The sequence below is a fragment of the Pan paniscus genome, chromosome 1 (assembly GCF_029289425.2).
Source record: "Pan paniscus chromosome 1, NHGRI_mPanPan1-v2.0_pri, whole genome shotgun sequence".
Taxonomy (NCBI): domain Eukaryota; kingdom Metazoa; phylum Chordata; class Mammalia; order Primates; family Hominidae; genus Pan; species Pan paniscus.
The window spans coordinates 184,130,414-184,154,238 of NC_073249.2; the positions used below are offsets into that span (position 1 = coordinate 184,130,414).

Consider the following 23,825-nt stretch of genomic DNA (forward strand, 5'->3'; position numbering starts at 1 on the left):
GTAAATACTCCAGAGCTGCAAAACCATGAAGTATTTTGGGAGTGGAAGCAGGGAGAAGGTGGAGGGCTGACTTTCCGCGCACAGGGTACAGGCGAGAAGAGGTGGGATCTCGGGAAATGCAGTCAAGTAGTTCAATAAGACTCGAATGTGACATTGGGTTGCAGAGGTGGGCAGAGTCACTTAGGTATATTTAATTGGAAATATATCCTGAGGGGAAGAGTGAGAAGAGCAATTTTAGAGTCATAAGTAGGGAGGGGCATCTTTTTAAAAATGGCTGCGGAGTGGAGAATGGGTTGCAGAGGGGCAAGGAATAGAAGTAGAGAAAGCAGTTAGGAGGCTAATGCAGTATTCCTTACCCCTACCAATGCCGTCTAGGCCTGTGAGTTCCACCTCCTAAAGGCGTTCTTGAGTCAGTCCTAAACCCTCTAAATGTCAATTCAGAGTCTTTTCATTCCTACTGTCACTACTGTAGGCCATCATCACCAATTGCTTAGAGCAAGGGGTAGGAACCTTTTTCTGTGAGAGCCAAATAGTTAATAATATAAGCTGGGCCGACCATATGGTTCTTACTTACTACTCAGGTTTGGAGCTTGAAAACAGCCTTAATTTTTACATGACACGAATCTGTACATATTTTCAACTATTTAAACATTTTAAAAACCATTTGTATTCTTAGCTCATGAGCCACAGAAAAACGGAGTGTAGTCGGCTGACCCCTAGCATAGAGCAGTGCTGCTGGCTACTAACCACACCTCTCTACCTCTTTCTTACTCTAATATTACCCACCACAACAGCCAGAAAGTTCTTTTGAGAACATCTATCTGATCATGACACTGTCTTACTTAAAATCTTCCAGTGACTACCATTACCCTTAGGGTAGTCCAGATTCCATAATGTGGTTTACTGGACTCTATGACTTCTAAGAGAAGTCTTAGAGTCTTCTCTTGTATTCCCTGTCCAACCTTCCAGGTGCTTGTAACTACTGGCTGCAGGATACTGCAGGAGCAGAGGTAGCAAACAGCTGAATTCTATGACAATAGAACTTGGTTAAAAGTGTTGCTTCAGTGTATCAGATGACAAGGGAGATGGTGAAATATTACAAGGGCCCTACAGAATAGACACTTGAAACTCTCCAGCCAAGTAAACATGCTTCAGAGGACATCGTAGAGAAAGGACTGTCATCTAGTGGAGTCCTTTAGCCACTGTTACGTTTGGAGTATTACATAAAATTCTACATACAACACTCTTCCTTTCCTCCTTCCTCTTTGCCTGCTTAATTCTTCATCCTCTAGGTCTTGGCTCAGATGCTACTAGGTTAAGAATCCCTCCCATCTTAACACACTGTATTGCTCTAATTAAATGTTCCCCACCAGACTGTGACTTCCTTGGGCATCTTAGTGCCTGATACATAATACCTTAAAAGATTTGTTAAATGAGCGACATGGTGTAGAACATGAATTGAAAAAGGTACTGGCAGCAGAAGGGTCATCTGGGCAGCTGTGCCAGTAATCCAGGTGAAAAAGGCTTTCAGCAGCAATGTGTATGGAGAGTGGGTGGATTCCACAGCTGTTGTTCATGTGTTCCAGCTCCAGATGACTTAAATGTTAAAATGTTTCCCCAAAAGGCAGTCCTGCCAACACTGAGGACATTTAAAAGCATGCCCTATAGGCTTGAGAGCTTTTCTCCAGTTACAAAGACACTTAGAAAATATTGCAGCAGCACCTCTACAAATAAGTGAACAGCCTCACTATGTAACTGCTTTGAAGGGATGGCTTCTCAAGCAAAAATACAAATTGTGTAACATCTGTCTTTTCAATGTTACTTTAAAAAGTATCATTACTTACTCATCCAGTTACTTCATTCAGCTCTCTTCGTGCTCAGTGAGCCTGAGGATAAGCTGTTTAAGAAACTAGTTTGCAGCCAGGCACGGTGGCTCATGCCTCAGCACTTTGGGAGGCCGAGGCAGGCGGATCACTCGAAGTCAGGAGTTCGAGACCAGCCCGGCCAATGTGGCAAAACCCCATCTCTACTAAAAATACAAAAATGATCTGGGCATGGTGGCATGTGCCTGTAATCCCAGCTACTCGGGAGTTTGAGGAGGGAGAATCGCTTGAACCTGGGAGGCGGAGGTTACAGTGAGCTGAGATTGTGCCACTGCACTCCAGCCTGGGTGACAGACTGAAACTATGTCTCAAAAAATAATTTTCTTGTAGCGACCTCTCTACAAGCACCAATAGTTCATGACTGTTCCAAAGTGGGAGAGCACCACTCCAGAGCTTTACTAGTCTCCCTGCCATCCTGGGAGCTCACACCACCCAGCTGTCCGTGGTGAGCACAGTACAGACAACTCCAGTGCCTGCCTTTAAGTGATGTGATGGGCAAGGGATTCATCCCAAGAATCTTCTCTGCAAGATAACTTTTACCTTGTCCCCCCATCTCTAACAGACTGTGGCCTAAGAACAGAGTTCCCTCTTCCTAGAAAGCTCTCGCCACCTTGTTGATCTGGCATATTAAAGCCTGTCAATACTTACCTCAAGTGTCACCTCTTCCAAGAAGCCTTTTTCCCGTTTTTTTTCCCTCTTCCTCTCATACCACTATCATTCATGAAACAAATGTTTATTTAGCATCTATTAGATTCCAGAAGCTCAGTTCTTCCAGGTGTTGGGGACACAGCAGCTAAAAACAAAACAAAGCAAAAAGATCGGCGAGGCGTGGTGGCTCACGCCTGTAATCCCAACACTTTGGGAGGCCGAGATGGGCAGATCATGAGGTCAGGATATCGAGACCATCCTGGCTAACACAGTGAAACGCCGTCTCTACTAAAAATACAAAAAATTAGCCGGGCACGGTGGCATGTGCCTGTAGTCCCAGCTACTCGAGAGGCTGAAGCAGGAGAATCGCTTGAACCTGGGAGGTGGAGGTTGTAGTGAGCCAAGATCGCGCCATTGCACTGCAGCCTGGGCAACAGAGTGAGATTCTGTCTCAAAACAAAAAACAAAAAACCCAAATGTCCTGCCCTGCCCTCACACGGGCTCACATTCTAATGCCACCGTGCATTGAAACTGTCCCTGTCTCCTATCACAAGCATGAGCCACATCTTACCTAGCTCCAGGGCCTAGGACAGAGACTGGCATAGAATGTAGGTGCCAGATGTAACAGAGTGCAGCTGACCAGCCCATCTCAAGAATGTCAGCTCCGGATCACAGCTGTTCATCCTCCCCATCTCTTTACAATCCCACCCTATATAGTTACTTAAAAATCTCTCCTCCCCTAGATGACAGTCCTTTCTCTACAATGTCCTCTGAAGTATGTTTCCTTGGCTAGAGTTGCAAATGTCTGTACTGTAGGGCCCTTATCACCATCTCTTGTCATCTGATACACTGAAACAACACTTTTAACCAAGTTCTATTGTCATAGAATTCAGCTGTTTGCTACCTTTGCTCTTGCAGTATCTTGCTGCCAGTAGTTAAGAGGCATCCCCATCCACAAGACAGAAGAAAGCAAATAAGAATGAGAGCAAACAGAAAGTGCCTCATGAAAGAAACATCAGGGAACTTTCTTCTTTGCCTCTTCAAAATAGATGGGGTCTCACTCTGTCACTCAGGCTGGAGTGCAGTGGCACGATCATAGCTCACTGCAACACCAAACTCCTAGGCTCAAGGATCCTCCTGCCTCAGCCTCCTGAGCAGTTAGGACTACAGGTATGTGCCACCATACTCAGCTAATTTTTTTGTTGCTGTTGTTTGTTTTGTAGAGACAAGGTCTTGGTATGTTGCCCAGGCAGGTCTTGAACTTCTGCGCGCTGAAGTGACTGTCCCACCTCAGGCTTCTGAGTAGCTGTGATTATAGGCAGGAGCTACAGCACCCAGCTAAGTGGGATCTTTATACATTGAGCTGTTTCCTTTCAAAACTAACATTTTCTTTTTTTGAGACAGTCTCACTCGTCACCCAGGCTGGAGTGCAGTGGCGCGATCTCGGCTCACTGCAACCTCCACCTCCCTGGTTCAAGCGATTCTTGTGCCTCAGCCACCAGATGGGTGGCTGGGATTACAGGTACGTGCCCCAAGCCCAGCTAATTTTTTTTTATTTTTAGTAGGGATGGGGTTTCACCATCTTGGCCAGGCTGGTCTTGAACTCCTGGCCTCAAGTGATCTGTCCACCTTGGCCTCCCCAAGTGCTGGGATTACAGGTGTGAGCCACGGCACCCGGTCCCAAAACTAACATTTTCTAAGGTATTGTTGCTGTTTACTACAAATTACCTTCATATCCACTCTCTTATTTGACTCTTTCAAGGATGCTCTGAGGTAAGTAGATAGGTCAAGTTAGTGACCCTTTCCTCACGGGCTCAATCCAGAACTAACCAAATTGATCCTTCTGGGAACATCCTTGGAATAAGTAGAGCTGTAAAGTCCTGGGGCTGTGCCTTCTTTGTCCATCAGCTTTAACCGAAGAGAGTTAGGTTTGCTACAACTGCCTGCAACTCAAGAGGCATTAACTATACACAGCAAAAGCTTGGCTCTGGTCCATGCTGGCCTCTGAGGAGTGCCAGTCCTCCTAGCTGAAGCTGAGGTGTGAGGAGACAGGGCTATTACAACTATTTAAAAACAACCCACAAACAAAACCAAAAGAAAAAAAAACATACACATACAAAAAAACTTTATTTACAGTTGAAAACTTAAAGACAATCTTGGATTCTGAATCTCTGACACTTCCATGGTCTCTTGATCAAATGGGGCAGCAGCAGGCAGGGAAGCAAAGACGGGGGCCAGTCCAGATTATCTTACTCAAGAACACCACCAAGAAGAAGGGAAGGCCTACAATGGCAGAGACATGGAGGTCAGTGTGGGATGGGGAGGTAAGCACCTCAGAGGAACTGGAAGGGGACATCCCATATGAGACAATGCTCCCAGCTATTCTCTCTTTTTTTTTTGAGACAGAGTCCCATTCTGTTGCCCAGGCTGGAGTACAGTGGCGCGATCTTGGCTCACTGCCACCTCCGCCTCCCGGGTTCAAGCAATTCTCCTGCTTCAACCTCCCGAGTAGCTGGGAATACAGGCGCCTGCCACCACACCCAGCCAATTTTTGTATTTTTAGTAGAGATGGGGTCTCACCATATTGACCAGGCTGGTCTTGAACTCCCGACCTTGTGATCTCCCTGCCTCGGCCTCCCAAAGTGCTGGGATTACAGGGATGAGCCACCGTGCCCGGCCACTCCCAGCTATTCTCTACACTCCTAATCCTCTTTTCCCAAAAGGGTAGAACAGGTCAGATTCTCACCATAGGTCAGACCTTTAGGTCCCCAGAGCAAAGTTGGGCAGTAAATTACAAAAGAACCAGGAAGAAAGCAACTAACATTTATGGTCAAGCATACTATCTCATTTATTTGCCCTTCACAACTCCATGCATTATATATTATCTAATTATGCAAAGGAGTAGGGTCCCAAGGGGTTTCATGGCTTGACTGAAGTCACAGAATTAGACAGTGATGAGACTTCCTGGTCTACTTGGCTCCAAAGCCTTTGTCCTTTTTGTCAGACTCTGATGGCTCTCTGTGGAGGTCCAGAACAAAAAGCAATCCTTCTTCCTTGCAGGTTTCAGTCCCAGAGGTAAAGAGAAAGGGAAGTCCACACTCTGGGGTTATGGCCTTGAAGTCGAGCAAGCTATACTAAGAGAACAGAGTAAGTACACCCAGATACTATTGTCCCCCTCCTCCTGCCATTCCTCAAACATGCCACACCTTGCTCCAGTGGACAATGGGTACTGGCATCGTACTGCAGGCACAGACTGAAGTTTAACTGTGGGCCCTCAAGCAAAGTGTATGAAAATGTATAAATGTACTTTGTAAGCTGCATGGTGTGCCAGGACCTAAGCTCTGTCATACCAGGCACTATGTTAGTCAGCATGATCCTTGCTTCAACAAGTTCTCAGTCCAGAGAAAAACAGACTGACATATTTGTGATACAGTATATTAAATGCCACAGTGGAGAGATGAACCAAGTGCTGTGGGAGCACCCACTGTCTGGGCTTAGACCTGGAAGAGGAGGTGGAGGGATCAGCAATGGATTCACAATCAGCCACAATGTGGCTAATCAGATGTTAGCCACAGCTGTGGGCAGGCTCCTGGGAGGTGCTGGGAGGATTTAGGATTAGTTAACACTACATATAAACAGTATGTATTTCTATTACAAGATACATGTTCAAGGTAGAAAATTCAAGCTTAAATAAGGCAACTGAAAAGTCTCTTTGCTATCTCTACTCTGCAGAAGTATTATCAACAGTCTGCTATATATCACTGCAGAGATTCCTGAAAGTCATTCAAAATAAACAGTAACATGCTTACATAAATTACTACATCTTGACTGTCACTTAACTTACCTTAGAAATCTTGCCAACACATCCAGATCTACCTCTTTATTTTGTTAAGGCTGTATAGTATTCCACTGAAGAGAATGGAACCTCTACGTGTGTAAGACTTGGCTGCAATGCAAGCAGCTTTGCCTTTGTACTGGACTGGAATGGACTGGAGCCAGACATTCTCTCCACCCTTGGCCTTTTCAGCTGGCAGAGCTTCTGAGTTTCAGGACAGGGAACAAACAGTGTCACATGCCCAGCAGGCACATAAATATTTGCTGCCAAATCTCCAGTATTCCCCAGACCCATATTTTCATGTAAAACCTCTTTTCTCTTGCCTGGACTACTACTGCAGTGGACTCCTCACTGGCCTCCAGCCCATCCTCCACAATGCTGCCAGAATCATCTTCTGAACATGAAAATTCTTCTACAGTATTCTGCTGAAAATCCTTAAGTGGTTCATATTGGCCTGATTCTTTTTTGGAGGGTCAGTGCCCCTTTTGAGAATCTCAGGAGCACAGTGGACTCCTTCCCCAAAAGGGAAAAATTACTTCATGCCTGAAAGTCAGCCCCTGCCCTCAGAATAACATATGAACTGCTAAGCTTGGCACTGGCTTTCACTACTGGCCCTGGCCTCTCTCCAACCTTCTCACTGTTTGCTTTTCATATCTTCCTGCTTCAGTCATATTGAATTATTTGCAGCTTCCTCTACACTTCCTGCTGTTTCCTGCCTTTGTGACTTTGCATAGGCTGTTCCCTCTGCCTGGAATGCCCTGCCCAGTTTTAGCCACCTGACAAGTTATATTCTTTCTTGTACTAAACTGAAGCATCATCTCTTCTGTAGTCTACTCAACCACTCCGGGAAGATCCGGGCATTTATGCTTTCCTCACCTTGTTCTAAAACCTCCAATACAGGGCTTTATTGTACTGTAATTGTCAGTTCTCCCAAGAGACTGAGTTCCTTGAAGGATGGAACTGACTTTTCAAATCTGTAGCCTCATATGCAGCATGGGAACTATCTTAATTCATCAGCGCTTAGTTGTGGAATGAATAGAGGACCAGCCCAACTGCCACCAACACATCTTTCCTAATCTTCCCCTATGGGAATGTCTCGCATCTATAGGTAATTCTAGAATGAAACACAGTGTTTCCTAAACCTTAGTCATTCAAATAGCACCTTCACAACTGTTACAATATCTATCATCCACAGGTACAATTTATTTTTTAAGCTAATCACTATTTGAACTTCAATATTGCCTCACTATAAGCTGTAATAACTGTAAAATGATGTATTGTGCTAATTCTGTATTTTTTCCTAAGATCCAAATATTAAAATAAAAGACAGTCATCCCACCACTAACTAAAGTAGTGTTTCCCACACTTCTCTATTAAGAAGCATGTGAGATACTTGTTACAAACATAACATCCTGGTCCCACCCCAAAGCCACTCAATCAAATACTCTAGGAAAGGGATCTAGGAATTCGTAGGTTTAACGAGTGCCCCAAAATGATTATTACCTGTTGGAGAATCTAGGCAACAATGAATTAAGGAAAGCTCTCTACCACTTGGTACTGGTACCAGGTTTGAGGATCACAGGGAAGAGGGTAAGCATATCAGACTAGCAGAGTTGCCAGAACTCAGGCTTTCAAAAGAGAGGTGCCACCCTCTCCCATGTACATGTAAGTAGCAAACAACCCATTCAGACTACAGCAGGAGAATTCTGAGGGTAGAGGTTCATTTATGCTATACATAACCAAATTCATCATAAAAAGTTTTCCAAGGGCTGGGCACGGTGGTTCATGCCTGTAATTCCAGCACTTTGGGAGGCTGAGGTGGGAAGATCGCTTGAAGCCAGGAGTTTGAGACCGGCCTGGACAACATGGTGAAACCCCATCTCTAAAAAGTTAGCTGGGTGTGGTGCTGCACGCCTATAATCCCACCTACTAAGGAGGCTGAGGTGGGAGGAACACTTGAGCCAGGGAGGTCGAGGCTGCAGTGAGCTGTGACTGCGCCACTGCACTCCAGCCTGGGTGACAGAATAAGACCCTGTCTAAAAAAAAAAAACTCTCCCAGAACTCACTGAGATAAAACCAAGGTTTCTATAACTAAAGTTGTACAGACTAGGCATGGTGGCTCACGCCTGTAATCCCAGTACTTTGGGAAGTCAAGGCGGGCAGATCACATGAGGTCAGGAGTTTGAGACGAGCCTGGCTAACTTGGTGAAACCCTGTCTCTACTAAAAATACAAAAAAATTAGCCAGACTTGGTGGAGCATGCCTGTGATCCCTGCTATTCGGGAGGCTGAGGCATGAGAATCGCTTGAACCTGGGAGGCAGAGGTTGCAGTGAGCCAAGATCGTGCCACTGCACTCCAGCCTGGGCAACGGAGTGAGATTCTGTCTTAAAAAAAAAAAAAATTGTACACAAAACTTCATTTTCACTAAAACCAAAGTCAGAACCTAGGAAGGCAAAACACAAAGGTTCTGGAAAGAAGTGCTCCATAGGGAAGTAGAATTGATCAAGTGACCCGTCTTCTATCTCCTTCTTAGCTGTTTCACTGCATATGTCCAGTGTCTGGGCACAAGGCCTCAAATGCAGGATTAGGTGATACCTTGATGTGAATGCAATGGATTCCTGCTGGACTAGTGCCACCAAGAGAGTACTTCCTCTTGGTCTTTTTTTTTTTGGAATATGGCAAGTTCTTAATTAAAAGATAGACTCTTATCCCCTATTGACTTGCCTCTCAAAGTCTGCATCAGCATCACCTGAGAGCTGATTAGAAATGCAAAATCTCAGTCCCCATCCAAACCCACTGAGTCAGAACCACTATTTTATAACAAATCTCCTGGAGATCCGTATGAACGTTAAAGTATAAGAAATACTGCCCGGCCGGGCATGGTGGCTCATGCCTGTAATCCCAGCACTTTGGGAGTCCGAGGCGGATGGATCATGAGGTCAGGAGTTTGAGACCAGCCTGGCCAAGATGGTGAAACCCTGTCTCTACTAAAAAATACAAAAATTAGCCGGGTACGGTGGTGGGCACCTGTAATCCCAGCTACTCGGGAGGCTGAGGCAGGAGAATTGCTTGAACCTGGGAGGCAGAGTCTGCAGTGAGCCGAGATCGCGCCACTGCACTCTAGCCTGGGCGACAGAGCAAGACTCCGTCTCGAAAAAAAAAAAAGAAAAGAAATACTGCCCAATAGGGCTTAAAAATACCACTTCCCTTCCCTCCAGACCCCTGCTCCATGGGAAATTCATCTCCTCTTTCATTAATTTTTCTTAAATCACATTATTCAGAAACCCAAAATGGGGTGCCCATCTGTAGAACCCCTTTACATTAGACTGCCACCCAGATTTCCTAACACCTTAAAACCTATGATAGGGATTTTTGGTAAAGTGAAATGTGACAATTCAAGTAAAGTTCTTAGCTCATTATCTGGGCACAGGAAGAATTCATTGAAGGATAACTGCTTTAATTATAGTGCCCTTAAGTATTAGCTACGAGATTCAGTTCTAAGCAAGCCAGGGCGAGTAGATGGAGAAGCTTACATTTAAAAGAGTTCACTGTCCAGTACAGTAGCCACTAGCTACAACTGGCTCTTTACATTTATTATTTTTTTATTTACTTATTTATTTTTGAGACAGGGTCTTGCTCTGTCGCCCAGGCTAGAGTGCAATGGCACAATCTTGGCTCACTGAAACCTCTGCCTCTTGGGTTCAAGAGATTCTCGTGCCTTGCCTCTGGAGTAGCTGGGACTACAGGCGTGTGTCATCACGCCCGGCTAGTTTTTGTATTTTTAGTAGAGATGGGTTTTACCATGTCGGCAAGGCTGGTCTCAAACTCCTGGCCTCAAGCGATCCACCTGCCTCGGCCTCCCAAAGTGCTGGGATTATAGGTGTGAGCCACCACATCCAGCCTAATTTAAATTTAATAAACTACAGCTTAGTTCTGTCAATAAAAAAAAAAAAAAGGCTGGGAATGTTTGCTGACGCCTATAATCCCAGCACTTTGGGAGGCCAAGATGAGCAGATTACCTGAGCTCAGGAGTTCAAGACCAGCATGGCTAACACGATGAAACCCCGTCTCTACTAAAAATACAAAAAATAGCCAGGCATGGCAGCGTGCGCCTGTAATCCCAGCTACTCAGGAGGCTGAGGCAGGAGAATTGCTTGAACCCGGGAGGTAGAGGTTGCAGTGAGCCAAGACGGCGCCACTGCGCTCCAGCCTGGGCGACAGAGCGAGACTCCATCTCAAAAAAATAAAAAATAAATAAAAAATAAAAAGTTAACAGTTTAGTTCCTCAGTTGCACCAGCCACATTTTAAGTGTTCCGTTGTCACATGGGGCTGGTAGCAACCATACTGGACCTCCCAGATCTAGAATCTTTCCATCATCACAGCCTATGGACAGTCCTGGTCTAGCGGGCCTGTGGAATGTACAATGGCCACCTGAGGAATGCGTTCTGCTTGGGTTGCAGGCTGAGAAGAAGGGCTTTCTTGGAGGCAAAAGTTCATATAACTTTTGCTAACAGTGGGGGAGAGCGGGGAGGGTTGATGATCCCCACCCTCAGAAATAAAACCTCAACAAGGACTTCCAGTAACTTTATGTAAAAGACTCAAAAAGATACAGAAAAGAGGCCCCAACATTAAGAATTTCTAAACTTTATTCTTTTTGTTATCGTTTGTCCTCTGGTAGTGATCAGTGGTCAGTCTTTGGAAAGAAAGGACCTATGAACTCAACTTTAGTTACAGCAAAGAAATGAGTAGGAGACGGAGGGAATGGCCAGCAGCCATTGAAGAGGGAGAGCAGGCTGGGCCCAAGGGGGACCCAGTATTGGCAGAAAGGAAAGCTCAGGGTGTCAGGTGGGCCTGAGAAGGGATCATCTGGCTGAACAAGAGAGGTCCACATGTAGCTCTCAGCACACACTTGTGCATTCCAGCCTCAGCATTTGCTCACACGAGTTCCCCGCCTAAAATGCCTGACATTCTCCCTCTCTACTTAACTCATGTAATGAATTTTTACTGAATGCCTATAAGTGCCAGCTTTCTGAACAGAGTTGGTCACAGATAAAGGTGTGTTGTAGAGTCATTAAAATGGTCAGGTATTTGACTGGATCTCCATTTGGAAAAAAAGACAAGAAAAAGTCCTATCTTAACACTATACAGAAAAATTAATTATAGATGATTTTATAAATATACAAATAAGACTTTAAAAATACTAGAAAAATGATCTTAGCTCCACCATATAAAAAGAAATACTAGAAAAAACACAGAAAACATTGTGATCTGAGGTAGTAAAGACCTTAAATGAGACAAAACCGAAAAGCAGTGAAAGACTGATAATTTGGACTTCATCAAAATTTAGAACTTCTCTTTAACAAAGAATATCACCAAACTTAAGCAACACAATACTAATTTTTTTCTTAAAATATATTCTGAAGAAAACAATTACAACATATAAAATTAAGAACTAATGCTCAGTTGGGGGCAGTGGCTCACGCCTGTAATCCTAGCACTTTAGGAGGCCAAGGTGGGCAGACCACTTGAGGTCAGGAGTTCGGGACCAGCCTGGCCAACATGATGAAACCCCATCTCTACCAAGAAATATAAAAATTAGCTGGGCATGGTGGCATGCACCTGTAGTCCTAGCTACTTATAGCTATTGTATAAGGTAATCTTATACAATATTTTTAATACGTTTGTGCATGAAACAGATTTTTGACTATGATCCATCACATGAGGTCAGGTGTGGAATTTTCCACTTCTAATGTCATGTTAGTGCTCAAAAAGCTTCATATTTTGGAGCATTTGGGATTTTGGATTAGGGATGCTCAGCCTGCACTGCAGTTTCGGTTTTTCTTTTCCTTTTTTTTTTTTTTTTTTTGATGTCATCCAGGCTGGAGTACAGTGGTGTGATTATAGCTCACTGCAGCCTCAAACTCCTGGGCTCAAGTAATCCTCCCACCTCAGCCTCCTGAGTAGCTGGGACTACAGGCATGCACCACCACACCTGGCTAATTTTTTTTTTTTTTTTTGGAAAGACGGGGTCTCACCAGGTTGCCCAGGCTGGTCTCGAACTCCTGAGCTCAAGCTATCTGCCCTCCTTGGCCTCCCAAAGTGCTGGGATTATAGGAGTGAGCCACCTCCTGCCGGGCTGTTTTCATTTTTTAATACAAGGTGGTTTTACATGAACTAAGAAGGAAAAGTTTTCAAGACATATTTTTTAGAACATGAAAAATATAGTATGATTTCATTTGGGAAAAAGAAAACCTCCCAAAATTAGATGGGCAAGGCAAAGGCCCTGATGGACATACATCAAACTAATAAGGAAGTGACCTTTGGAAAGGGGAGTGGAATTGCAGGTGGGTATTGTCAAGAGGGGCTTTCACTTTATCTGTTTGGTGTGAAAGTTTTCACAATGAGAGTGTATTATGTTACTTGTGTAAACCAAATGAAATGAAATATGGGAACCTTGATTGGATCACCTTTTTTTAAGCTACAAAAGTTACTTTTGGGACAATTGGGGAGGTTTGAAAATGTACTATATATTAGATAATATTGTGGTTACGTAGGATGTTCTTATTTTTAGGAGTTCCTTGCTGAAATACTTAGGGGTAAAGTGTCAAGAAGTCTGCAACTTTCAAATGGGAAAGAGAAGAAGAAAGGGTAAAGGAAGGAAGATGGGAAGAAAGATAGGAAGGAAAGGATGGAGGGAGGGAAGAGGAGCAGGAGGGAGGAGGAGAGGCAATGGAAATGGGTGAGGAGGCAAGAAGGGAAAGAAAAAAACAAATGTCAAGGCAAAGCAATAAAACAAGAATGTTAATCATTGGTGAATCTAAGTGAAGATATATGGGTGTTCAAGGTATTATCTTCTAACTTTTTTGCAGGTTTGAAAATAAAAAAAAAAGAAAAACAAAACATCACTACCCCTCACCTGGCTGGAAGTGATGGATTTCTCCCTTGTACTCTTCTCATACTTGGCAATGTCACTCATATTACTAGTGATCACCTCTGGGAATGTCTTACTTTCCATGAGCTCCTGAAAGGAGACATCTTTCAATTCTTTGTCCCCCTCTCTGCAGCTAGCATGCTGCCCAGCGCAGAGCAGGCAGTGGTAATTACGGGTAAGAAATGAGTCCATGTAGGCTGGAAGATGCAAGGCATTCACCTATGAGGCCAGCGAATATGAAGTCGAGGCCTGGAACTGCAGTATCAGTTCTGATGAGAGGCATGACAAATGTGTCTCCTGGCTGCCTGGCCTGGTCCCAGCAGAGAGTTACTCAGGCCTGGAGCCAGGTCTTTCTAGGGGGACTACTGAATGGAACTGTAGTCTGAGAGTGCTGTTACAAACTGCCTGAGTAGTTTTCACATTGATACTTTGTACATTACAAAGTGATAGAAAAGTAAAGTGCTCCTACAACCCTTTCTCTTTTGATTTTTACAGTGACTCTGAGAGATAGGTATTACAGTATTTCCATTTGACAGATGAGGAAATGTGCTCAGAGAAGGAAAGTGACTACTCCAAGGCCATACACGGAGGAACTGGGCTCAATCTCATGTCTTCAAGACTAAAGTTCTTTCCACTAGACCATGCTACCTTCTCTGAGGTCTGACTCCTAACCTAATAGGAGAAAGACACACTTACCTGATTCAGTCTTTGTCTGGACTACATCTCCCCACACTGCGAGATCACCACAGGTAGCTTGGGCTTATTGTTGGGGCCTGTGGGAACATTCTAGGAAAAAAAGCACAATGGAGATTCATCCACTCAGGCACTTCCTCGTTCCCTTATCAAACTTTTACTGATGCCTGCCAGCCCTGTGCTAAGGACTCAGCACTCAGAAACAGTCCATGTCCTGGCAGACAGGTAAAGCATATAATACCTATCAAAGAGAAAATGCAAAACACTTAGAAAATATCAAACTTATGATTATATAAGAAAAAGTTATAAGAGAGAATTGGATAAGGGTTAGATGGGCAACTAAATTGGGGCTTAAAGAGGTCAGGGAAGGATTCACAAAAGAGGGGTATTTGAACTGTGCCTAGAAGAATGAATGGGATTCCATCAGGAGGGAAGGAAAGAAGAGCATTCTGGCTAGAGGAAACTGTGTGAGCAAAGGCTCAGGGGCAGGAAAGAGCAAGCAGCAGGGACATGCATGGCAGATTTAGAGAAGAGCTAGTAGCCTGATGTGACTGGAACATGGAAGAGGCAATGGCAGGAGAAGGGGCCATGGAGAGGTAGACAGGGACTAATCATGAAGGACCTTGAACGCAATGCTGAGGAGTAGAATTTTATCAAGTAGGCAACAGGATCATCAGAGGCCAAACCTCAGTGTTGGCCAGACAGGCTAACTTAGGTGGTTTCTCTTCCCTTTTCCTGGGGCAATGAACACAGCCTAACAAACTGGAGCTCATTCCCCCTTCTCTAGCTCCTGCACGCTAGTCAGACAGTACCAGACCACAATGGCAGAGAAACAGAAAAATCAAAGCAGTACTTACCTCAATCTTTCTCATCACTAGAAGTCCATCGATGATTTTTCCTGTAGGAAGAGCATGAGCTGGACTTTATTCTTGTTTACATAGCATTTTCCAGCTTCCAAAGCCCATTCTTAGCTATTTTCTCATTAAACCCTCATACTAACTTTAGGAAATTAAGATGCGGTAGAGGTGAAATGACTTGCTCAAGGTCATAGGTAATAAGCAGAGTTAGGGCTCAAACTTATACCTGAGTGACTCCAAAGTCTCACTGTATCATGCTGCCTCTATGGCATTTCTTTGGTGCTAGCAACTGGGTTTTCTCCCTAAGTGGTTCCATACTATATCAAATGGTCCTTTTGTCCTTCCCTCTAGTTCTCTAGCCACACATGTTCCCCACCTCCCCACCATTTCTGTTTTCTCTATTACCACCTAAGCAGTTACACAGGTTGAGCTTTCTTGGTAACAGTTTGAGAACTAACTCCTCTGGAGGTTCCATCCAGGGTGAATGGGGCCTGGACAATGAGACAGGAGTAGGACTTACCAAACACCACATGCTTCCCATCCAGCCAATCGCACTTAGAGCAGGTGATAAAGAACTGACAGCCATTTGTACTCGGACCACTGTTCGCCTGATAGAAACCAAATATACCTGCAGTAAGTTTCCCCGGCCATGTTAGCTGAAGGGCAAGATTTCCAAAAGAGCTTGTAACACTGATTCCTCCATGGTTTTTTTCAGTAAATCTAACTTAGCACCTATTATGAGCCAGGGCCTAAGCTAGGATCCAAGGATACAGAGATGAACAGGATATGGCTCACTGCAGCCTCAAACTCCTGGGCTCAAGCAATCCTCCCCACCTCAGCCTCCCTAGTAGATGGGACTACAGGTGTGTGTCACCACACCTGGCTAATTTTTTTTTTCTTTTTTAAGTAGAGACTAAGTCTCACTATGTTGCCCAGATTGTTCAAACTCCTGACCTCAACCTCAAGCAATCCTCTTGCTTCGGCCTCCCCAAAGTGCTGGGATTACAGGTGTGAGCCACCACGCCCAGCTATGAATATGTCTTGAAAGCACAACTGTTTACATTCTGAGCAGTAGAGCTGAATGCCCAGACACAAATCCTGGTTCAGATTTTAGTTCCCCAGCCTGCTAGCCTGCTAGTGGGCCTTACCTACTGGTTTTCTTTTCTTTCTTTTCTTTGTTTTAAGATGGAGTTTCGCTCTTGTTGCCCAGGCTGGAGTGCAGTGGCGCAATCTCAGCTCACTGCAACTTCCCTGTCCTGGGTTCAAGCGATTCTCCTGCCTCAGCCTCCCGAGTAGATGGGATTACAAGCACCCACCACCACACCTGGCTAATTTTTTGTATTTTTAGTAGAGATGGGGTTTCACCATGTTGGCCAGGCTGGTCTCGAACTGCTGACCTCAGGTTATCCACCTGCCTCAGCCTCCCAAAGTGCTGGGATTACAGGCGTGAGCCAGCGTACCTACTGGTTTTCTCAGTCAAACCAGACTAAGAAAGGAGGTGGTAAAGGTGAGTCCTGGGCCAAGCAAGAGAAGGAAAGCATTTGCTTCCATCCCAAGAGACAGCACTGGGCCTCAAGAGGGGCCCAGAAACCAGCTGGCTATAACCCAAAACCTTGATTGGACCTCACTTACCATGGAAAGCAGGCCTGGAGCTGAGTGTCTAAGTTTAAAATTTTCATCTGCAAATGGCCCCCGGTAAATACTGGCGACTCCAGTACCATCTCCCTGAGCAGAGAGAAGGGAAGTATTAGTGACTTGGAGTGTTGGGTCCCTGGAAACCGGAGGAAGAACACTGTCGCACCTAAAGCATGACGTCTTTAAAGTCTACTCTTACTCTTGTTGGTCATCTTGGAAGCTGCACCTATTTGACCCCACCCTGCAATCAGAGCAAGACTTATATAAGGTACCTACAGCCCACAAAGACTGGCTGGAGCATTTTATAGATTGGATAAAAGAGGTCACAGCTGGGCCTCTAGAACGATCAATTAAGATGCAGACAAAGTAGGGAACAGCAACAAGGTGATCACATACTCAATCCTTGCCATTCCTGAAGACTCTCATGCCTTCAGTCACATAAAAGTACCCACTTAAGTGACTACCACCCCATTCCCCTAAACTATCTAAGAGGGTGGGTGAGCTCTTGGCAGTCTGTATGTACAACATGATACCACCCTCCTGGTCATAGTTGATTGATCCAGGGAAGGATGCCTAACTCACTCTGGGCCAACTAGAGTTCCTTCTCTGGGAATCTGGAGGTGGGATAGATGTTCTCTTTGAGGCTAAATTTGTAACATGTAAACCTGAAAGCTGGATGTGACTACCATTTGCAAGCTAGGCTAGAGAACAGAGAGAGAACACAACACAGATGTGTAGCGAGCACTAGAGAAACGGAGATAAAGAACTGCCTTGGTTCTCTATGGTTCTAGTTCCTAGTTCTATTTCTTCCTTTAGTTCCATGAAACACTCCCTTTATTATAAACTCCCAATTTCTGCTTAAACTAGCTTTATTTGCATTATCTCCTTGCTCTTCCAGCAACCTTGAGGAATAAGCATTATCATCTTCCCCATTTTTCATGTGAGGAAACTGAAGTCTGGGTAATAAAACAATTTGACCAAGGCCATATTTGCAGTGCCTTAAATAGAATCCCTGAGTTTTAAAGGCAATATTGAGGAGTGCCAAAAAGATCAAGCTCTCCTCGCCAGTTAGTAAAGAGAAAGAGTACATGGGAGAAAGGGAAAACACTGACCCAGTGAGGAATCAAGGGTCCCTTTTTGGAAAAGAACTACCATTAATATAAGCCAGAGAATAAAGAAAAACTGTCCAAATTCAAACCTTTGTTTGCCTAAATATTATAAAATAAAATCAAGTCTGTATATTAGAAAGACCTGGCCTGGTGTGGTGGCTCACACCTGTAATCCCATCACTTTGGGAGGCTGAGGTGGGTGGATCACCTGAAGTCAGGAGTTTGAGACCAGCCTGGCCAACATGGTGAGACCCCATCTCTACTAAAAATACAAAAATTAGCCACGTGTGGTGGCGGTGCCTGTAATCCCAGCTACTTGGGAGGCTGAGGCACGAGAATCGCTTGAACCCACCCGGGAGGAGGAGGTTGCAGTAAGCCAAGATCGCACCACTGCACCCCAGCCTGGGCGACAGAGCGAGACTCCATCTAAAAAAAAAAAAAAGATCTGAATTTGAGTCCCAGATCTATCACTTAGAGCTGGGAAAGTCACTTCCTATCTGTGAGCCTCAATTTCCTCATCTATCAAGTGAGGATGAAATTACCTACTCTTTACAGTTATCATGAAGATTCAATTAGGTAGTGTCTGTAAAAAGCACTGTACAAACAATATAGTACTATATAAATAATCAAATAAGCTATTATGTCATTAACTAACTACACATACATATTAATACAGAAGGAAGAGAGAAAACAAGTTCATCTCCAATTTCCCAGTGAACCTAAGGGACACATCAGTTACCGTGCCATTCTCCATAATCACGTTATCTATAGCTCTCCAGAAACAATAGGGAAAATTACAAAATTAATAATTTGGAGCAAACAATAGAAAGCAGCTTATCTTCAACTATAGTGAATTGATCAAATAACTTGTCTATTCATAATGAAATATCAGGTGGCTATTAGAAAGCATGTTTTAGAAGACGTAAGGACAAGGGAAAATATGGACAATTATGAAGTACAAAAAAAGTAAAACATATAGATTATTTTAAGTCTGTTAAAAATTATATAAACACACATATACATACTAAGGTAAGACTGACAACTATAAACCAAAATGCCAATAGTATATTGTGAGGTGAGAATGAGGGTAATTCATTTGGTGATTTATTTTCTTCTTTGCACTTTTCTTTTGCAACCAAAATAATAAATACTATTAAAACCAAAAATAAATGAACAAAACAAATATTCTTGGTCAAACTTTGGAAGGTCTCAAATTCTGATTTTTTTGACTCTTGCTCATTCCATTTTGCCTTCCCCGAGGAAGGTTCTAAGCAAGCTTTTTTTTTTCCCTTTAGACAAGGTCTCGCTCTGTCGCCCAGGCTGGAGTGCAGTGGTATGAACATGGCTCACTGCAGCCTTGAATTGACCTCCTGGGCTCAAGGGATCCTCCTACCTCAGCCTACCAAGTACCTGGGACTACAGGCGCACACCACCAAAAATAAAAAAATAAAAAATAACTTTTCTTATTTTTGTAGAGACAGGGTCTTACTATGTTGCCAAGCTGGTCTCAAACTCCTGGGATCAAGCAATCCTCCCAGCATCCCAAGGTACTGGGATTACAGATGTGAGCCCTACCAGCAATTGCTTTTAACTCGGCCTTCAGACTGAGCAACTATTGTCTAACCCCAGAGTTATCGACAAGTGATCAGATGTGCCTGGGGCAAAGACTAGTAAAAAGCTATTCCTCTCCTTGTAAGGCAACAGGGGAGCCTAGGGGAAAAAAAAGGAAAGAAGGCAGAGGATAGCTTCTCAGCCCTTCTTACCAGCTAACAAACCCTACTACCATTATTTGTTTCCAGGGGCTGCAAACAAATGCCTACAGGAGCAGGCAACATAAATAAGGGAAACAGTTGTGGAGACTGGTGAAATGGCAAAGATATGCCATGTCCAAAGGGACCAGTTCCTTGATTCCAACCAATTGTCACTGTCATGGCCACTGTGAGAAATGCAGGCCCAGCATACTTCTACTTTCCATTTTTTAAAGAGAAAAAAAAACTAGGATTTTTTTGTGCCATTTCACAGTTATACAACACCATGCAGATGAATCAAAACATAGGTAAAAACATAATTCGGCCTAAAACCTGCCACTCTGCAACCCTGTATTGCATAGGAAAGGAAAGAGGTCTTAAAAACTCATCAGAGTCAGACTAAATAAACACATAAAAGAGAACACATGTCTCCCAGATCCAAGAAAATAGCAACATAACTAACCAAATGATATTAATAAGAGTAAAGAAAGACCATTCAGAAGTGGGGGGTAATGACAAAAGCAGGTTTAAGAAAGAAAAAATGTAGTTTATCCCACACCCTCCAAGGTTGGGGTGGGGAGGGAGGCTTCATATGGGGGACAAAAACAGTCTACTTACAAGAAAGTTATGGTTAGCAAAAAAGAACTATTTCACTGGGCTCTCCCAGTGAATAGAGCAAAATTCCTCCAGAACTATCTACCTCTCTCGCTCTGATTCCTTGCCCACAAATCAACTTCTTATGAAAAACTCAGCTTTCCAGGCACTGTGACACCCAGAAGTAAAAGAGAAAATGAAACAAGCATTTAGCCCACTAGAAGGAGACTTACCTCCATTCAGAAAAAAAACAAAAACCACAGCTGATTTCTGACTAAGTTTCATATGACTAATTAGTGTGAACCTATCATAGATCATCTATAGGTATTCTTAAAAAGTCCAATTTCTGGCTCAAAAAGGCTGAGATTTGGACCATGGAATTTAATGCCTCAATCAAAGTGCTAAAGTCTGTTATCTACAGTCAGTCGTACCCAGCCACTTTCAAGAACTTCCCCATCACCATTCTCTCCAACACCCACATCAAACCTGGCTATTGTTCTCAAGCCTTAAGACTGAGTCTCTGTAGTAAAAACAGCAATTGCAACAATAACAACAAGAACTAAAACTACGGGTCTTTGATAGGAAAGGAATAGTACTTACATTAACAAAATCTCCACCCTGAATCATGAAATCCTTTATGACCCTGAAACAGAGAGCAAAGAATACTGAGAAGATTTTATGGTTTAGAAAAACCTAGACTTTGTTATTATTGTATTAGATTAACATTGATTTCAAAATACACTATCACTTTGGCTATTATAAAATCATTACTCTTAGCTGGGTGCAGTAGCTCACGCCTGTAATCCCAGCAGTTTGGGAGGCCGAGGCAGGCAGATCACATGAGGCCAGGAGTTTGAGACCAGCCTGGCCAACATGGCAAAACCCCGTCTCTACTAAAAATACAAAAATTAGCCGAGCATGGTGGCGCATGCCTGTAGTCCTGGCTACTCGGGAGGCTGAGGCAGAAGAATTGCTTGAACCCAGGAGGCGGAAGTTGCAGTGAGCCAAGATCATGCCACTGCACTCTAGCCTGGGCGACAGAGTGGGACTCTGTCTCAAAAAAACAAAACAAAACAAAAAAAACCTGAAGATTATTCTTTTCCTGAATGATTAAGCTGAAAGGATAATTAACCATAAAAAAGGATTTTAGTTATAAATTAGGGCATGTTAGAGTTGATCAAGTGCATGATCTGGTACCTGAACAGTAACAAGAAGAAGGGGCTGAAAGCTTACTTGCCAAAGCAAAAGGCAGAGCAAGGGTTTGATGTAAATTTGGGGGAAAGAACTACAGAGAATTTATGTGAAATGTACGGCTAAACATGTAAGGGCTTAACAACTGTTAGCTATTACCCCTAGGGAGGGTCCTTAACCTTTCTTATCCTCAGTTTCCTCCTCTCTAGAATGCAGATCACCCATACCACTTCACAGGAGTCTTACTGGGGATTAGAGACCAAAGCTCTAAAGCTGTGATATAATTATGTGCTAACATTGTTACTAACCACAGTGAGGCCATGAGAAAGATTCTATATTGAAATGAGACTAAGTGTTGCCATACTCCACTCCCCAGTAAATATGATTATCCTTGGACAATCATATATGATCATTTTAGGAATTAGTTATAAATATCAACCAGCAGGACATATTATATGCACTTTAGGATTACAAGTGTACTTTTAAAAAAAATCTGCATTTGCACAAACAAGTGCATGAAAAAGTCAAGATATTGTAAAGATGAGTAGTTTCTGTTTTAAAGACCTAAGAAGTGGGGGAGTGTAAGTAGAGTTAGAACATTTAATAAATCTTCAGTTGTTGAGTCCACAAAAACATTTCTTCTCAAGAAATGTAAGAATTACCCTCTGGTTTTATTTTCCTCTAAAGAGCCTAATCCCCCAGGAAATATTTCTGAAAGACTCCAGGATGGCTTGCCAAGAGCCTTACCTGTGGAAGGTGCTTCCTTTGTATCCTATTGGAACCCCATCTTTCCTATAACCAAAAAGAAAGAGACTTGGAGTGACAGCAGGTAGCACAAGGCCTTTCCAGTTTACCATGCACTGGAGCCAAAAGGACTCTCCTAAAGATGGTTGACAGACATAAAGAAGGCAAATAAACTAGGGACAGACCCTTGGGGCATTACCTTCTATCACTGTCACCAGCAATCATTCAAGGCCAGCAGGTGGTTCACCGATACCCTCACTGCAGCCCCAGAACACCCCTCTGGAGCAGGCAAAGAAGTCAAACACATCTGAAACTGACCTGAATTCTCCGGTGCAGAACTGCCTGAAAGGGACAAAAAATGAATGATTCAATCACTATGATATCACAGTCGTGAGCGCCTCTAAATACGGGAAAGAATAAACACTGGAGCCAGCAAGTCCACCAATCGGCCAGCCAGACGTCCAGACACGCAGACACACAGACTAACAACGTAAATTAACACGGGAACAATCCAAACGGCAACCAGACAGAGCAATGCACGGAGGAATCAGGTCTCAAGAGCAGTGAGCGGACGGACAGAGGTAGACAGGCTATTTCAGGCGGCTGACTGGAGCCCGGCTTCTGCCTCAGCTAATCCAGCGGAGCTGGAGCACGTCCTTACCTAAAGTTCTCGGCCGTCTTAGGCACAACGTCTGCAAAGAGCTCGATCTTCATGCGGCCAACTTCCTGCAATCAGCAGGAGAGTGTCAGAAGGCCCAGTCCAAGACCACGAGGGCTTCACGCAGCAGGGGGCATGAGGGGCTGACCCACCACCCTGCCGCTCGGTATCTCCCACCTCCGCCTCCCTAGTCTAACCGCCCAGTTCCTCCAGAAGCGGGGCGCTAGGATTGGGGAGACTCCTCCTCCTCCTTTCCCCCCGCCCGGCAGGTCGGTAGGTTCGGGTGCAATTTCACTTTCTGGCTGGCTTCCCGAGTCCGCTCTCTCTGGGTGAGTTCTGCCTGCCTAGCCCCGAGCAGTTTCCCTTCGGCGCAGGTGTGGGCAGCTTCCTGGATCTCACCTGACCGCCAATACTGACATCAAAGAACACCACGGGGTTAACAGGACTTGAATTTGCCACCGCCATGGCTCCGACCCGGAAGCAGAAGTCGGGAGCGTGGGATTCCGGCGAACCTAAAGCCCGGTCCGCGGATTTCGTCCGGGGAGCAGGCGCGGTAGACGTGGAGCGAGACCAGGCCCCGCCCCCGGAAGCTGTCGCCCCGTGCGGTGTGTGCTGAGACTGCTAGGGTCTAGCTGAGAGACTCTGCCTGGCACTGGGGACGCGGGAGTGAGGAGGAGGAAAGCCTTGACATCTTTTTGGTTAAGGTCAATGGTCACCCCACTCACGTGGCTGTACTAAGGGCAGTACAAGTTGATCTTGCTCTAGCTAGGACTTTTGGACTAGGCAGTCGCCAGGGTCCTCCTTATCGGCTCTTGCAGCCAAGCCCTCTGCACCGCCACACGTGCTGTCTGTCTTCTGCCCGCTAGTGTGAACACCGTGAAGGCAGGAACTCTGGTTTGTTCATTCTCAGCGTTTAGAACAGCTTGGCACGTACAGGCTTGCTAAATAAATATCCCTTCCTCTAAGTCAGGACAATAGATAATGTTTGTTCTGCCACAAGCTACCAGTTTTGTCATTTCCAATTCATTTCCCATAAAGCAACTAGAGTTTTTTATTTTTTATTTTTAAAATAACTCTTGTGCTTCCTATTTATTTTAAAAATAACTCCTGGCTTCCTATATTTAGAATAAAATCCAATTCCCTGCATACGAAGCCCTACAGTGCATTTATCTGGCTATCACGTACCTGACTTCATCTTGTACCACTTGCCCTTAGTTACTGTGCTCTGACCTGTCTGTTCCTCCAGGTCACTGAGATCCCTCCTCTCTTTAGGGCTTTGTAATAGCTGTTACTTCTG

At 44.3% G+C, this 23,825-nt stretch overlaps 1 protein-coding gene across 9 annotated transcripts; it reads right to left on the reverse strand.

Moving 5' to 3' along the window:
- Nucleotides 1-7: 7 nt before the first annotated feature.
- Nucleotides 8-23,089, reverse strand: PPIH (peptidylprolyl isomerase H). 9 transcript variants are annotated; one of them, XR_004672145.3, is made up of 11 exons: nt 22,928-23,089; nt 22,532-22,596; nt 22,189-22,212; nt 21,874-21,918; nt 20,536-20,578; nt 16,482-16,574; nt 15,370-15,457; nt 14,850-14,890; nt 13,996-14,085; nt 2,532-2,676; nt 8-207 (listed from the first exon to the last, which is right to left on the reverse strand). XR_004672145.3 is itself a non-coding variant. In XM_003812875.5 (10 exons), exons 1-9 carry the CDS (start codon nt 22,991-22,993, stop codon nt 14,017-14,019), a joined length of 534 nt encoding a protein of 177 aa, XP_003812923.1. In that variant the 5' UTR covers nt 22,994-23,089; the 3' UTR covers nt 4,640-4,814; nt 13,996-14,016. The 9 variants fall into 9 exon arrangements, 8 of the variants coding, with proteins under 8 accessions (XP_003812923.1, XP_063457456.1, XP_034818668.1 ...); XM_003812875.5 differs by lacking the exons at nt 8-207; nt 2,532-2,676 and adding an exon at nt 4,640-4,814; XM_034962777.3 differs by lacking the exons at nt 8-207; nt 2,532-2,676 and adding an exon at nt 4,821-5,660.
- Nucleotides 23,090-23,825: the final 736 nt, after the last annotated feature.